Source organism: Sarcophilus harrisii, chromosome 6 (genome assembly GCF_902635505.1).
Source record: "Sarcophilus harrisii chromosome 6, mSarHar1.11, whole genome shotgun sequence".
Classification (NCBI taxonomy): Eukaryota; Metazoa; Chordata; class Mammalia; order Dasyuromorphia; family Dasyuridae; genus Sarcophilus; species Sarcophilus harrisii.
In genome coordinates, this window is record NC_045431.1 from 14,814,229 (window position 1) to 14,831,039 (window position 16,811).

Here is a 16,811-nt window from a genome sequence, read left to right on the forward strand (position 1 = left end):
CCATGCACAATAAATTGAAATAACAATCTATTTCTCCTCTTGTGCTCCCCCAAAGCCTGCTCTGCTCTGAAAGTAAGAATGATAAAAAGAAATCTCACAATAGGTTAGTGAAATTCATGCAGGCAACTCAGACCTAGCTTAAAGGACTAACTGTTCTCATTTCAGTCATTAAACAACTGTCAGTTGATAATGACTTTCAGTCTCCATTAACCTGAGCAGAATTCAAACCAAGGACCAGGAGGTGGAAGGCTCAGCATTTCAGGAACAATCCCTCAAGCCTTCCAGAATCTTTATGCCTTATTACTTTTTACATTATTTCAGAAATCTAGCCATGGGAAAAAAAATGAACCTGCTTCTCATAGCTGTTAAAAAAAAATGTCTAAAATAGAGTCCATGTAGCCAACCTTTAATTTGAGAGCAGGTAAATCAGGGCAGGACTCAGAGGACAAATTCTCAACTGAGTTCGATCACTCCTGAAGAAGAAGTGATCGAGGCAGGAAGCCCAGGAACAATTATAAAAACCAAAGGTGGAAAATGGAGCTGAACTGCATGTTTATAAAACAAAATGTTCTGAGCTCTTTAAATCCACACCTTCAATCAAGAAAAGAGCTAGATTAAGTTAGAATGGGGTGGAGGGAGGGGATGTTTGATGAAACATCAAGTACACTTGATGGAGAGGTGTGATTGATAGCAAATTTAATTGCAATTTCTCCTTCACTGCTTTTTTGTATGGAAGTGGCAGTGCTGTGCTAATAGTAATATAGAAAAACTTGCTTTGCTTAGCAAAGGTCCCCATTCACAGGAGCCGCTATGAGATGACCTCTGCTCCCGGGGACGGACTCATTTCTTCAGCTTTACATTGACGCTTATTTATTTATTGTTACATGAGCTCCAGAAGCCTACTGTAGCATGCACACGGATGCAGCTGCAAGCCAATGGATGGGGTGTTTGCTCTGTTTAAAGAGTGACTTAATAAGATGCTCATTGAAGAGCCTCTTTCTCACAGGCTGCACTGATGTGTTTCACAGAGACTTTTGTTATTATAAGGAGGAAAGATAAATTGGGGTGGGGAGAAATGTGGATCTGGAGCCTGAGGACTTGAGTTCAGATTCTGACTCTGACACAGCTGGTGTGGCAGTTAGCAAGTCACTTCATCTGTCTACAACTTCCCGATGGGGTGGACGACATAAATCCTTGATATCATTGGGGTGCAACAGATAGGGTATAGGATTTAGAATCAGCAAAGTTTAGTTCTAAATCCTGTCAATGACACTTACCAACTAAGTAATTGTGATGAGCTATTTCTATAATTCATACAATGATTGTTTTTTTTTTCTTGGATACTCAGTATGCTCATCTGCAAATGGGGAAAAGAATATCTGGAGAACCCACTTTTTTAAGGTTATTGTAGCGAACCAAGGACATTATACGTGAGCAGCTTTTGAATTTTAAAACTAGAGGGAGGAAAAGAAGGAAGGAGGGAGGGAAGGAGGGAGGTCATAGAAGCCAGGCCATCTAGAAAAACAGACCACAGAAGCAGGGCCATCGAGAACACCAAGATGTGGAAAAAGGGTGATCTGGAACACAAAGACGTGGCCAAAGGGTGATCTACAATACTGAGACTGGAGAAATGTGTGATCTGGGACACTAACACATGGAAAAGCAATCTAGATCATGAGGACACAGAAGCTGGGACACCTAGAACACCAGGCCACAGAAACCGGGTCATCTATAAAACCTGGCCACAGAACACAGGCTATCCAGACCATGAGGTCTTTTAAGTTTAAATTTAAAAACTGGAATATCATGGAATTGGAAACATGCTCTACATTTCCCTTCCTCTGATCCCTTTTTTCTGGGTCATTGTGGTTGCCTAGAATGCCCTCCCTTCCTGTCTTTGCCTATGAAATGCTTACTGTGAGAGAAGCAAATCTTAAGGTCCTGACCTTCCCAAGCCAAGCTAGTTTTTCCTTTAAAAGTATTTAAGGGGATCTGAGACTTAATTGGCTCCGGACCCAAAGGCCTAGATTGTTAACAGAGTTTCCTGTTGTCTTAGGCACACACACACAAAAAAAAATTCCAGAGCACAGAGTGCCATCTGTTTCTTCCCTTGGGCTTCTGGCCAGCTGACCATCACCGGCAGCATAATCAGGAGGGCTGCACCCATGTGAGTCAATACTATATATCCTGGCTGAATATCCTTTTCTTGTTCTAAATATCTTTTCTCTGCTAGATTAAGTAAATCTTTTGTCAATTGACAGTAGAATGTCTCATTTAATGTGTACTTGCCTTGAACCTAAATTATCTCACCCTTTATTTTTAAATCAAATTTTATTTTTTCCATTAGTAAAAACATTTCTCTTCTTTCTGCTCTACTCCCAACCACCGAACAAATAGCAGTAAGAAAATCAGTATGACAATGAGTGATAATCAAGTAAAAGAAATTCTAGCATTGATCTTGTCCAAAAACTAGATATGATTCATTCTGCACCTACAATCCATTGCCATTCTATCATCACTGGTCCTCCAAAATCATTGCTGGTCATTGTAGTGATCATAGTTCTTAAGTCATTCAAAGCTGTTGTTGTACAAATAATATGGTCATTATTGTATAAATTTTTCTCCTGGTTCTTCTCACTTTTCTCTGCATCAATTCATACAAATCTCCCCAGGATGCACTGAAACCATTTTTTGGGCACAACAGTATTTTATTGCATTCACATACCATAATTTGTTCAGCTATTCCCTAACTGATTCTTTGTAATGACAAAGAACTTCTATGAATATTTTTGTACTTAGAAGACCTACTCCTTTTTTTTTCTTTTTCTTTTTCTTTTCCTCTTTAGAATATTAACCTAATAGAATTATCACAGACCAAGACATAGACACATTTTAATGACTTATTGACCTATCTATCCTTTAAAGCCCAACTCATATTACATCTTCCTTGATTGCCCCAGCAGGTAATGGATTTTCTCCTCCAATTTGGAATAATAACTTGTCCCAGAACTCTTGAATGCACTTTTTATACAGTCTGTATAATTACTAGTAAAGTTAGTGCCTTATCCTCATAATAGAACATAAGTCCATTAATGGCAAGAATCATGTTTTATCTAAACTTTTATCTTCTCTAGTCCTAACCTGACTCCATATATTACACATCTTTCACACTTGATAAATGAGTGCTGCTATGTTTGAAGCAGCTGGTCAGACCAGGTCCTTTCATCTAGAAGAGGAGAGAAGATCCTCTGAATCAGCTAGAGTGAGTAACGAATATCTCTGAGCTCAGTACTTGACTCCATAGGAATTCTACCAATCCCCAGGTTTAGTTTTATCAAACCTCCTCATAATTGGTACATTCAGAATTACTTGGCACTTAGTGAGAAATGGAAATCTCCATTCATTAAAAGGAGGCTCCAACTCCCTGATGGTCTCAGTTTGGTATAAAACCATATAACTCATATGGACCATCCAGAACTCGTCTATTAACTGAAGAGGGTCAGGTGTTTGTACTGAACTTCCTCAAACGGGGTCAAAGCAAGGACCCCCGACAGTAAAAGATGGAGCACCTGTCCCATGTTCTTTGTGTATGAATGCTCACTCAAACTGATGTGGGATATCATTAATGTAGAGATTTCCTTTGACAATATATAATAACCCATCAATGAAAGCTCATCTATTACAACTCTCAGCCATGTCATCCCATCCCTTTGCCACAAACAATCCCATCCATGTGCCAAGGTCCTTCTCTATTTTCTCCTGAACCTAGAAGAGTACCAGCGGATTAGCTGGTCATACCTTGCACTTGCCACATGTCAAATTGGTTTGCATCGCATTAATAATCCTTACACTTACATCAAGTCAGAGAAAAGTGTTATGTCTGTTCCCTGAAATCCTGGACCTGACTAGAACAGCATCTCAGCTAAGAAACTAAAAAGAATACTTTCCCATGGCTTGGCTGCTACAATCTAAAAATGGACGGGGGTAAAGATCGGGATTATATTGCTTCTTCATGCTAAAGGGCCTATTCCGATCTCACGAGAGCGTTAAAAAGAAGATAATTTAAATACTCTTTTGTCTCTTTGGGGGAAACTGCTTCTTTAGAAGAATAACTTTCTTCTAAAGGTCTTTTTGAGATCATCTGGTGGCATTTCAATGCACGTACAAAAGAGCTCCATATCTAATCTCTGCAAACAGTTCCATCCAGAGTATGTATCAAGGGGAAATTTTTGTGTCAATATCCCTTGAGAAGCTATTAGGAAAATTGCTGTTGTCCTAATTTCTTCACAGGTCCCAAAATGAATGATTAACCATGGAAAATTGAACCTTTTAAAAGCATTTTAACTTATCCCACCCACCCCAAACTCAGACAACACTTATACTAGAACTACAAAGAGGGAAAAAAACTTTGGGTGTTGTCAGAACTTCTGGTATGGAAAAAACACACAAGCATTTGATACTTTGAATTAGAACGTGTATGCGACATGTACAGATGGGTGTTATTCATCTGTATGCATGTTATTTTCTCCCGGTACAATGTAAACTCCCCCAGGGGATATTTTCTTTTTTGTCTTTATATTTCCAGTTCCTAGATCAATGCCTGGCACACAGTAGGCATCTAATAAATGCCTATTGAGTAGAAATGAATTACATGCAATGCAATATACTATAGCAAACTAGCAATTGGGAGATCTGGATTCTAAGTAAATCCCTTAATTTCTCTAGGCCTGAGTAACAGAAACTGTAAAATGTGGATGATAACAAGACTTTCCTTGACTTCTTGTCAAAGTTGTTTTCATATTCCTGTGAAATCAGATATATGGAGGCTCCTTTAGAATTATAAAGCTCAGGTGTAAGGGGAGAATTTCATGACCATCTTCTGTAATATGAAACTAGATTGAAATAATCTACAGGAGCCAGGAAGGACCGCACAGGATTGCATTTATCCCTTATTCAGAAACAGAGAGGAGGCTCATTTGCAGACAAGATGTCAATGGGATGTTCCATTTAGCATCTCGCCCTTTCCTAGCACCGCCATCTTGGAATTCTACATGTACAGAACTATTAACTACACAGTGTCTCAAGTTGCCTCACCAAGCTCCTATTCTCATGCCTTCCATATGTACAATGTGTGCTTATATGTTCTGCAGCTGGAGGGATAAATACTCCACTTGGTGTTTTAACTTTGGGATAAACATGTAATACAATCCATAAGACTTGAGGTCAGGGGGCATCCTTCCACCTCGGTCTGCTTGATGAAAAAGTTTAGTGAATAATTTTGTCTCTTCCTTTTCACCTCCAGTTCCCTGCTGTACCTCCCACTCAAAACATAAATAAATAAAAGTGTCCATTTCAGGCAAAATGAAGAGTTTCATTAGAGCAGCAATAAGAAATTTAGTTCTGTATCAGTAGCTTTTCCCATACTATTTCCTATAGGACAGTAGCTCAGGTAAAAAGAGCTTTAGTATAAGAACAAAAAAGAAATCATCCAACCTTCTAAAAAGGAAGTAAAATAGAGCTTCTCTCTCTTATTCTCCTCTTCCCCAGAGACCGTGGTCATTTTTCCAACTACTTGTCAAGCAGAAGCCTTCCAGAGACCATGTAAAAGTCCAGCCCATCAACTGGATAATTGTTTGTGGAACACCGGGGTCAGTTAGTGACCACCGCCACCAAACATTACAAGGAAGGAATCAAACACCAACTTCCCAGCCAGCCAGGCAGTATCTCACCCAGCTATTCCAGGCTTCTGGGGCCATAAAGACGCATCGGAAAAATCTAAGTGAAATTCACCAGATTCTCTCCGGTTCATGCAAATTTTTTATTATAAAGTCATGGAATGCAAACCCGCCAAAAACTGTAAAACTGCTTCATGAATACTAACGAACTGTAAATATACTAAATCAGAGCAAAGACTACTACTGAAAGTCACAGAAAACAACCCGAGCAATTCGAGATTAAGGATTCGAATGTTAAACAATTCATTCCCATCCACCCAGATAATTTTCCAGGGAACTTCTAGCAAATGCCATGGCAAATCCTCTTGGACCTTGGACCAAATTATGAATGACATAAAATAATCATAAAAGGAAACAGCTTTAGGAGGGGGACAGGGGACATAGCATATAGGAGAGGGGGCCATGGGGCTCGATCTTCAGGTCAGGGAAATAATAATTTTTTTTTTACTTGTCTATCCAGTCCAAGGTGTCTATTCTATTTAAGATTGTAGGCTTCCAGAGGTCAGAGCACATCTTTTATTTTGTACAAAGTGATGATGATAGCAATTAACAAAAGATTAATTAGTAGACTTTTGTTGGGGAGTTTGTCAGTCATGTCTTTGTGACCTTATCTGGGGTTTTCCTGGCAAAGACAGTGGAATGTTTGCCATTTTCTTCTCCAGTTCATTTTACAGATGAGGAAACTGGGGCAACTCAGGGTAGAGTGACTTGCCCAGAGTCATATAGTTAATAAGTCCTTGAGGTCAGATTGAACTCATGAAGATGAATCTTCCTGACTCGGGACTTGGCACTCTACCTACTGTGCCCTAATTAATGTATGCACAGACAATTTTACAATTCTAGGCTAGATGGAAAGAATTTTAGAATTAGATCATGACAAACTAGTCACCGAAACTATGAAAAATGCCAGAAAAAGCCATTTATTTAGCAACACCCTCACCCAGCCTCCATCCCATCCCATCCCAGGGACAGAGTTTTCCTCTCTCAACTGGAATACTGGACTAAAAATGCAGCATGATTCAACTCAACAGAAACAAGTGAAAAAGTGAAAATCCATACCCATTTAAGTCTACCTCAAGGAAGTGGTTTAAAATGGTTCCCAGAAACAAGCCACTGGAAACATGACATTGTTCTGCAACCAACTTGAATGAAGGGAAGATGACTGAATTTGTAGGAAGGGGAATTGATCAGAATTCTGACTGTACCCCTTTCTGCCTGTGGTCATTTAACTTCTCGGGGCCTGTTTCCTCATCTGTATATGAGGAGCCCGAATTAGATCATTTCTAAGGTTCCCTCCAGGCCAAGATCTTTCATAAACCTGAGTCTGTTCATGAGCAGAGGCACAAAAGTGACTCTAAAGGAGTGGTTTCTAAACTACACATTGTGTTTTTACTAGTAGCCTTGAAAGCCTCACCCAGTCAAATCTTCAAGGTAGCTATTAGGATCACTTCTAGAAAGTTTGTTATCATTCCCCTCACAGAGAGAAACTGAGGCAGAGGTAACAGCAATACTAACAGCCATTTTCAGCATCTCCTCAACCGTGACCCTACACACACACCTGTACAGGGACTCCAATGGCAGCAGTTTTCCCACCTCAACAACTTTCCTGACAGCCTCCCCTGCCTTATTCTATCTTCCATCAAAGCTTTGGCAAAATGAAAACTAACTTCCCCTCTACAGAAAAGAATAAACAAAACTTCCCAGTCTCAAGACTTGGCGTTCTATTCAAAGGAAAAATAATATCAACCAACATTAGTCCTGGAGAGCAGATCAGAGTTTCAGAGCCATAAGCAGGAATTGTTGCACCTTCGTCAGACACCAGAAACCACACATGGCTCCGGAGACTTGAAGCACTCCCTCAGCTGGGAGGACCATGACATCAGGGGGGTGATACCATGACAAGCAAATGAGGAAGGAAGGGAGGGGCAAAGTCACCAGCCTCCCTTTCTCCTCCAGAATCATGTGGGTCCAGTGGCAAGAAACAGATCAGGACACCTGGAGAGAGGATAATAACTCTGGCACCCAAGTGTGAAGTCTGCTAGAGAGGCCAGCTTAGGAGATCTCAGCTTAGCCAAATACCCAAGAGCTTCTGATTTTACCTAGTAAATTACCCCTGCTAACTAGTTCTATACTAAACTCTATAATTTCTACATCCTTCTAAATTCAGCATCCTGGAGAAAAGCCCTGGTCCCCTAACCCCAGTTAAATATCTTCATAGGCAGACGGGCAGGAGGTCACTGAAACCCGGTCAGATTTCATCACTGTATTTATTGATTGCTAGGGCTTGATTATTTTCTTTGCTACCAGGGAAGACTCAATCTTTAAAGGAGTTGAGAGGAAGGTAGAAAAGTGTGATATATCTGTAAATGACCAATATAAAAACAAAAGACATCAATAAAACTTAATTAAAAAAAAGAATTAGTGTTCTTTGAAAATGATACACTGAGATGAGATTAGGCAAAGAAAGAAAGAAATCCTACCTGTTTCCTCCTTTCTGGTGGAATTGATGGGTCTCCATCCTACAAAGAAACAAAGTATGTTTCATTTTTTTAAATGTCTTAAAAACTAAGAAAAAAATTTTAATTAATAAAACACCTTAAGGAACAAAATTTTAAATAAAAAATAAGAAAATAAAACCATCTAAGGAAATACATAAATAAATAAAATAAAACCACCTAAGGGAAAAATGATTTAAATACAAAATTAAAACCATCTAAGAAAAAAATTTTAAATAAAATAAAATCATCTAAGGAAAAAAAGAAATAAAATAAATAAAACCACCTAAGGGGAAAACAATTTAAATTAAAAAAAAGCCATTTAAGAAAATTATATTTTAAAAATCATCTAGGGGAAAAAAAACAATGTAAATAAAAAAAATAAACCATCTAAGAAAAAGTTTAAAAAAATAAAATTACCTAAAGGAAAATAAATAAATAAAACCACCAAAGAGAAAAACAATTTAAATAAAAAATTAAAACCACCTAAGAAAAATTAAAAAAAAAATCATCTAAGAAAAGAAAGAAAGAAACTACCTAAGGGGAAACAATTTAAATAAAAAATGAAACAATAAAGTCACCTAAGAAAAATTATTTTAAAAAATAAATAAAACCACCTACAGGGAAAAAACAAAAAAATAAACCACCTAAGAAAAAAATTTTAAAATAAAATCATGTAAGAAAAAAATTAAATAAATAAAATAAATGCATTTAAAAACTAACATATATGTCAGCCAAGCTTGGAATAAAAGACCAGAATAAAGCCTGAACTTTAAGCCCAACCCAAATGAAAATATTTTCCCCAACTGAACTATGGGAATTGAAATGAAGGTGCTTTTAAAATCCCCAGAACTCCAGGGAACCAATTGGAACAAAACTAGAGAGCTTCAAAAACTAATGACTAAGAACTAAATAAGAGAGTCAAAATATACTCTGAACTGAACCAATAGTTCCATTCACAGGGTCATATGAATTTAGAATTTAAAATGATTTCAAAAACCTCCTCCTCATAGTACAGATGAGGTGACTGGGGTCTCGGGAGGTAATGAGAAAATAGTAATGGTAGCGGTGTTCAGATAATAAGGAGCAGAGATGGAGTTTGAATCTAGCGCTGCTCATTCCAGATGTGCTCCTAACTGCAACAAGCTGTCGAGGGCAGGTTAAGCCCTGATTTTAAATGAACAAAATCAAAGGAGAAGCTCAGCAGAGATCGGAAGGGGAGGGAGGGCTGTTTTATTTTGTTTGTTTTAAGAACTGAGGCGGATGGAGAAGTCAGTGCCATCCCATTTATTGGTTCCCAAGAAAGGACTTCTTTTATCTCACCAGAGGCTGGGCCCCCGACCTGGCCTCCACCATTAAAAGGGGCTGAAAGCCAGATTTCAAGCAGAAAAAACCTTACCCAACAACCTACCTCCCTCTGCAGCACATCTGGGCGATTTCTATTGACACCATTAGTAACGTGTTAAAGAAAAAGCAAATGGCAAACGCAAAGGCTCCTCTGGCAAGCTCCCTGTCCCAAGGTCCTGGGACCCCTTCCCTCCCAAGGGACGCTCGCCCAAGGGACCAGGCAATCGGCAAAGTAACTACGTACAATCAGCTCTCGGTATTTCTTTTTTAGGGACTGGTGCCGCTCCCGAAGTTGATTGGCCATGAGTTTGTACTGGTCTCTCTCCTGCTGACACGTGTCCAATTCCTTGGAAAGGATCAGAAGCGCCTCCTTTTTACTTTCTAGTTTCCTTTTACACACCAGGTACTGTAAAAGCAAACAAAGCATGTGATTCATCAGAGACTTTTAGCAAGAACTTTTCTGCATTGTAGCAAAGGCATAACTAAGGTGGCGTAACTGGGGAAGTAGCCAGAGAGGAAAACATTTACAAGGGCCCTAATCACACTTTTAGTTCTTTGGAGGGTTAGAGACAAGTTAGAAACACCTAGTTTCTTAGCGCCTCGTTAGCAATAATAACAATTATTGCTTATTCCCTGGGGACCATACTTCAAAGTAAGCTCCTCCTCAGTCCAAAACTACCTCTTCTAGGACCCCCTAGCAATGGCCTGGCAATACTGTAAGGTCTCTCCCGAATCTTGTGCTCTCTCTAACTGATCTGAAAGCACAATGTCCATGTTGCTCACCCAAAGTGCAAGAATTGCTGGTTCCAGCTCTTCATTTTGGGATCAACAGTTTGGCAGCCAAAAAAGAAAATTCAGTTATATAAGTTTTGATAGACTCATGTTTCCCCAAACTGGGGAGGTGGTGGCGCTATTATGCCATTTCCTGGCCAAACAACAAAGGATTCTCCTTAACTGGGGGGTCTATAAATGGAACTGGATGGTCATGGGGCTGGGATGCTGTAAAGGAGGCTTCTATTCTGACCGGGTTGGGCTACAGCACCTCTGGGGTCCCTTTCAAATCTGGGGTTCTCTATTTGAACACTTCAAGGATCTGTAATTTCATCAAAGTGACCTCTCTCTGCTCACACTGGTCATACCTTCTCCACAGTTTCATCCATGATCTCTGTGACTTACTGTGACCAAAAGATTTCTCACCACGTCACCAATCTGGTGATGAATCTCTTCCTCCTTAGTTAACTACACTGGGTGGGATGGTACGCTCCCTGCTACCAGCCAAGGGGAGGCTATGGATCACCAGGGCTCCAGAGTTGAGCTACAGTGGGATAAAGCTGAATGAGAGTCTACACTAACTCTGACACCTTAAGGAACAGAGTCTCACCAAGCTTTCCAACAAGGGTTAGCCAGTTGGGCTAAATCAGAAAGTGAAGTAGCTTAAAGCTTCTGTGCCAGAAATATTTAACCATAATAATAATAATATTTATATAGTACTTACTAGGTGCCAGGCACTGTGTTTAGTACTTTACAAATATAATACAAATATTATATTTACAAATATTGACTCTTATTTTGGAGTGAACTCTCACTGTTCCCATTTTACAGATGAGAAAGCTGAAGTTGAAAAAGTTTAAGTGACTTGACCAGGATCATACAACTAAAGAGTATAGAAATGGAATGGATTGGAAAAGCGCTTACCGTTAAGTGTTACTATGGGTTAAATCCTTTTGGAGGACGACAAGAAGGAACAAAACTGAATGAGATCACAGATGAAGAAGAATATTTATTTAGGGTTTAACTATTGCTTTGCAATTTGACATGAGGCCATATGAGTGGCAGATATCTTTAAAGATTATATAGTCCAAGTCCCTTAATGAATAGGGAGCCTCAAACTGATATATTACTTGCCTAATGACAAACAACTCAATGAATATTTTTGCTTTTGTTCTGCTGTTTCAGTGTATCCGACTCCTCATAACCCTATTTTGAGGTTTCCTTAGCAAAGCTACTGGAGGGCTTGGCCATTTCCTTTCTCCAGCTCATTTTTCAGATGAGGAAACTGAGACAGAGTTAAGTCACTTATCCAGAGCCACATAGCTAGTAAATGTCTGCGTCCAGATGTGAACTCAAGTTTTCCTGACTCCGGGTCTGGTGCTCTAGCCTCTTCATCACCTACTTGCCTCAACACTTAAGTACCTATTGTATGCCAGGCACTGTGCTAATTCCTGGGGGAACTTAACGAGGGGATAGACCATAAAGGATCTTTTAATCTAATGGCAGGAGAGACAACATGCAAACAAATAAACACAAAGTAGGCTCTCTATGGGATAAATAGAAAACAATTAACAGAGAAAAGGTAGTAAATAACAGAATCAATCTGGTCTTCAACCTAGGTATTCTAACTGCAGATCTAGGGATCTTCCTGTTAGTCCACCATCTCGTTTGACTGTCATCAGATCCCAGTGAATGGAAAATATGATTCCCATTTTATAGAAGCAACTGAGGCGGGAGATTAAATCAGAGATTTAATGGCTTACTCATGTAGTAAATGGCTAAAGTGGGACCTGGACCCAGCTCTTTTACATTAAAGTCCAATGCCACTTTATCTCCATAATAATCTCTTTTGGACTACTGAGGCTCATGGGGCTGCTAAGGGAATCAGTGGAGAGGATACCAGAACTGGAATCAGGGGAACCTGAATTCAAATATGGCCTCAGATACTTACTAGCTGTGTGACTCTGGGCCAGTCATTTAACCCTGATTGCCAAAAAACAAAGCAAAACCTCACTATTAAGATACTAAATCAGTTATATCACAGCATACTATGGGCCATTTAATGCTGATTGCCAAAAACCAAAACAAAAAAAAATCACTTTTTAGTATCAAATAAATACTTCACCAGGATATTATATATATATATATATATATATATATATATATATATATATATATTCAATTTGATCAAGATAGTAATAAGATACTAAACCAGATATACCAGAGCATACTATGGGCCAGTCATTTAAGCCTAGATTCCCAAAAAACCAAACAAAACACAACAAAACCTCACTATTAAGATACTAAACCAGCTATCCCATAGCATACTCCCCAGGAGAAGCACTTTCAATTGGGCCAAGGAGAAAAGCACAGTATTCTAGACATCGCTTTTCTCCTCCGCTTTTAACCACCCTGCAACAACATTTGCAACTTCTTCCATAATTCATATACGCACACACCCATAACACATATAATTTCATTTTCATAAATCAGTTTTCAACTATCCTCTCAATTCCCCACCAATACTCCCGTACCCTTGAGTGGATGTCTCATTTCTTGAAGCTGGGCAGAGACCTCATTGCCCCATCCCTTTTCCTGGCCAGATCCGTCCCCTACTCGTCCCAGGCCCTCTCCTCGTCCCAGGCCCTCTCCTCCCCCACTTCACCTGGCAGTTATCAAGCTGGGCACCTGGAAGGGGGAGCCCAGCTCATCCTTTCAGTTTATTGAATAGATTGCAGAGTTGGATGTTATTCACGTATATGAAATGTGGCATTAAATACCTTTTGGATTTGCCCTGTAAAAGACCAAATTCCGAGCATTCATGAAAACAATTTATAGTTTCATTATCCACTTTGACATGAATACTTTGTCATTACGGCCTCTCATACAAAGCCAGGGAGCACATCAGCACTTCCTGAACGTCCCGAGTCAATGCTGTTTTTATGGACAAAAAGCATTACTCAGAGAGAGCACTTGCTTGGAATTGACTTTGTTAAGTTCAATTTCAAATAAATGAAAGGAAAAAAAGAGGAGTTTTGTACATTAGCACAAGCTTCTTTTTCTGAAATAAAAAAAAAAAGTAATTGCTTTGCTGGAAAAACAAAGGGACAGAAGAAACAATTGAGAGCTGGATTTAAACTCTAAGAGGACACTTCCACCTTGAAGAAATTTATCCTGGCAGTAATGAGGTTGGAATCCTGCCTTCAAATGTCCTGGATTCAGAGTCTTTGGCGTTGCCTTTTTGCAGACAAAATGGTCCTGTTTTTGTGCTCAGGAGAAAACTCCCATCAGGTAAATAGCACAGGAAAAGTGTTCAAAACGCAAACTTTATGTTCTAAAAGCAGGAAGGAAAAATTATATATATATATATATATATATATATATATATATATATAATATATATACGTATATATATGTATGTATATATATACATACGTATATATGTGTATATATACGTATATATATATATATATATGTATATACACATACACACACACACACATATACATTATGTGCAGACAATTTGTAGATCTATTCTATTGCCTCTGTTTCTTTTAGTATTTATTATGATTTTTTAAATAAAGGAGGCAACAGAATCAGAACCATGGTCCCTTAGAGTTTACTCATTCTTCAGCCAAAGTCACCAAACTCTCCAGAGAAGCAATGAAGCCTGAAGGAGGGGACTGAGGCAGTTAAATTGTGGAGGCTGTGTTTAGATGCCTGCCGCCGTCCTGTCAGGTAAGAATAAAGGCTGGAGAATCCCTTATTTACAAGGCTGGGCACAGTGGACGCTTTTAATAAATACTTGCTGATTGATTGATCATGATTTATGAGGAACTGAGAAACTCGGATCAAACTGTCCTGTCATTAAGGGCAGCTGGAAGCCTACTGTGACGCCAAGGGAGAGGCTAACAAGAATGCCTTTCTGCAGCAAGCGCTGGGGATGGGGGATCACAAGGAACAATATTTCCTACTTTCTCCTCTTATTAAAAGAGCCGCCACTGCCCGGCCGGGGCACTAGGTAAACATCATGGTCGATATAAGACTATCTCTGAGGTTCATTTGCCTTGGGGAATAGAAGCAAAATGGCTTAATAGAAAGAAGCTATTAGAACTTATGATTAGAGTGGGAAACGAATTCAGATCCTACCTATGTGACCTTGGGAACTTAGAAATGTGAATTATTTTAATAAGTTAACAAATTAAGTCATCATAGTTCTATTAATGTCTCTCATCATCATATGGAAGAGCTTGTGGATTCTTGAAGGAACACAGGTTCTGACAGAGTCTTAAAATCTGAAAAGGTTTTGTGTATGTATTGTAGTATTCTGCTCCCCACCTTTATCAAGTGCAAGGGCCAGATGCTCAGGTGTCCTCATCACCCAAGCACATCCCATTTCCTTTCCCATTAAAAAAAAAAAAAAAAAAGATAAAGATGGAAGCAGCCACAAAAATCTTGCTTAGCAATAAATAATTTGCTCACATAGAGTAGGTGTTTAATAAATACTTGTTAGTTGACTAGAGTATTGGTTGACTGAGGACCAATTATTATAATTACATTTATATTTTATATATTCATTCATAATAATCATTATTATAATTATATATTCATTGATTATTATTTTGATATTATATAATAATAGAATATTATATTATACAATATGTTGTATATAATGATAAATGTTATATATTATAATAATATAATATAATATTAATTAGATTAATAATATACTTGTATGATTATATACTTATTATGATGAGAATCAGCTATATAGCTAATTATGGGGAGCTTCAGTACCAGGTTGTCCAAAGAATTTTGGCCTCTCTGCAAAGAGAAAGCGTGTGAGGGGGAGGTGGTATCCAGACACACAAAATCAGGGGCCTTCGCGTTGAGTATAAGAACACAAAAAATTCACGTTTGTATAAAAAGTTAATGTTCTCAATAGAGAACAAATTAAAGTGAACAAGGGAAACTTTAAAGGAATTCTTCAGCAGCACCTCTCTCGGAAGAGGAAACCAGGCATTTCTTTCAAAGGGTCTGTCCTAGACAGACTGATTGCTGGGGCACCCAACTGCAGACCATCCGCCAATGCCAGGAGCAGCCAGAAGAGACCAAGTCAAGAACCGTCAGAGAGCTCTCGGATCCTTAGAGCTGGCAAGGCCCTGAGCATTCATCTGACAGCTACCCACTCATTTTTTACATGAAGAATAAGACCCAGGGAGGGAAAGTGATTTCCTCAAACCGGTTGGTAGACCAACAAAGACAACGTGGGAAGAAAGTTATGTTGGGGAAAAAAAAAAACCCAAACTCTTCAGGTCTCCAATTATGGGTTGGCAGGGTTTTGTTTCACAGAAAGGTGTTTTAAAAATAACAGACTATGGTTACATCCATTTTTTGGCATTAATTTTTGCCAAGCGATCATGTACATTTCAAAACCTAATAAAAATAATGAGCGAGAAACTGGGAGTGTGGCAACCAGAGGAGAGATATCCCTTTGTCTGAAACGCCAGTAGACTTCGTTCAATTAAAACGTCACATTTCCCTTCCTGTCGATCATAGTACATAATTCCTTAGCCAACAATAGGATGCAAAGGGAAGCAGAATTACTACAGAGATGGAGCTTAAACTCTGAGAAACCCAGGCCTTAATGCTGAATTCAAACGACAACCTCGTCCGAGCTTTGGAAAATCCCTCAAACCTAACCATGGAACATCCAACCTGGACTCTACAGAGAGTTTAATATCAGGTCAGCCATTTACTTCTTTGGAAACCTTTGGCCACTCTGTCAGAGAAGAATTCACAATTCTAGAGTACCACAAGCGTTACAAAGAATTTTCCCCACAGCAAGTCTGGGAGTGGTGCAAATGGTGATCAATCCCATTTTACAGATGCGAAAACAGATCGGAAAGACCGATTGACATGGTCATTGAGTCTCCGTAAGAGTCAGGGCAGGAATTTCAACCCCAGCTTTCCTGAGTCTTGAGATTGCTTCTATTCCTACTGTCTAGCCTCTCAATCACTATAGGAGTGAAGTATTTTGGGAAAGAAAATGGATTTTTTTTTTTTTTACACAATCCTGCTTTCCAAATATATCATCCATCCAGTAGACAGAATGTCCAATCTGGAATCAGAATATCAGAGATGAAAATGTAGTTCAGCCATTTACCAATCTGTGGGACAAGGGGCAAGTTAACCTTTCTGAACATCAGTTTCCCATCTTTAACGTGAAAAGTTTAGACTAGATGGCTTCTCCCTCTCTAAATCTCAGATGATCCCATAATTACCCTCCTTATTCATCTCTCTTCCAAACCAATATTCCTCCCACTTGGAGAGTGCCTTCCTTTTGAGATGTCCTTCCATGTACAACTGTGTATCTGGCACATCCACTATTTGGCTTTTGGTCTCACCATTACAATGGGAGCTCCTTGAAGGCAGAGATTGAAGGATTTAAATCCTGCCTCAG

General features: G+C 39.0%; 1 protein-coding gene across 4 annotated transcripts in view; it reads right to left on the reverse strand.

The window, feature by feature from the left end:
- CCDC149 (coiled-coil domain containing 149) overlaps positions 1–16,811 on the reverse strand; it is a 128,958-nt gene that overhangs the window by 72,285 nt on the left and 39,862 nt on the right. For all 4 annotated transcript variants that reach the window (XM_031943151.1, XM_031943150.1, XM_031943148.1 and 1 more), the window contains exons 2-3: positions 9,822–9,983; positions 8,216–8,254 (exon numbers count right to left, since the gene is read on the reverse strand). In XM_031943151.1, the coding sequence (XP_031799011.1) occupies positions 8,216–8,254; positions 9,822–9,983 (201 nt within the window). The remainder of the gene's footprint in view (positions 1–8,215; positions 8,255–9,821; positions 9,984–16,811) is intronic.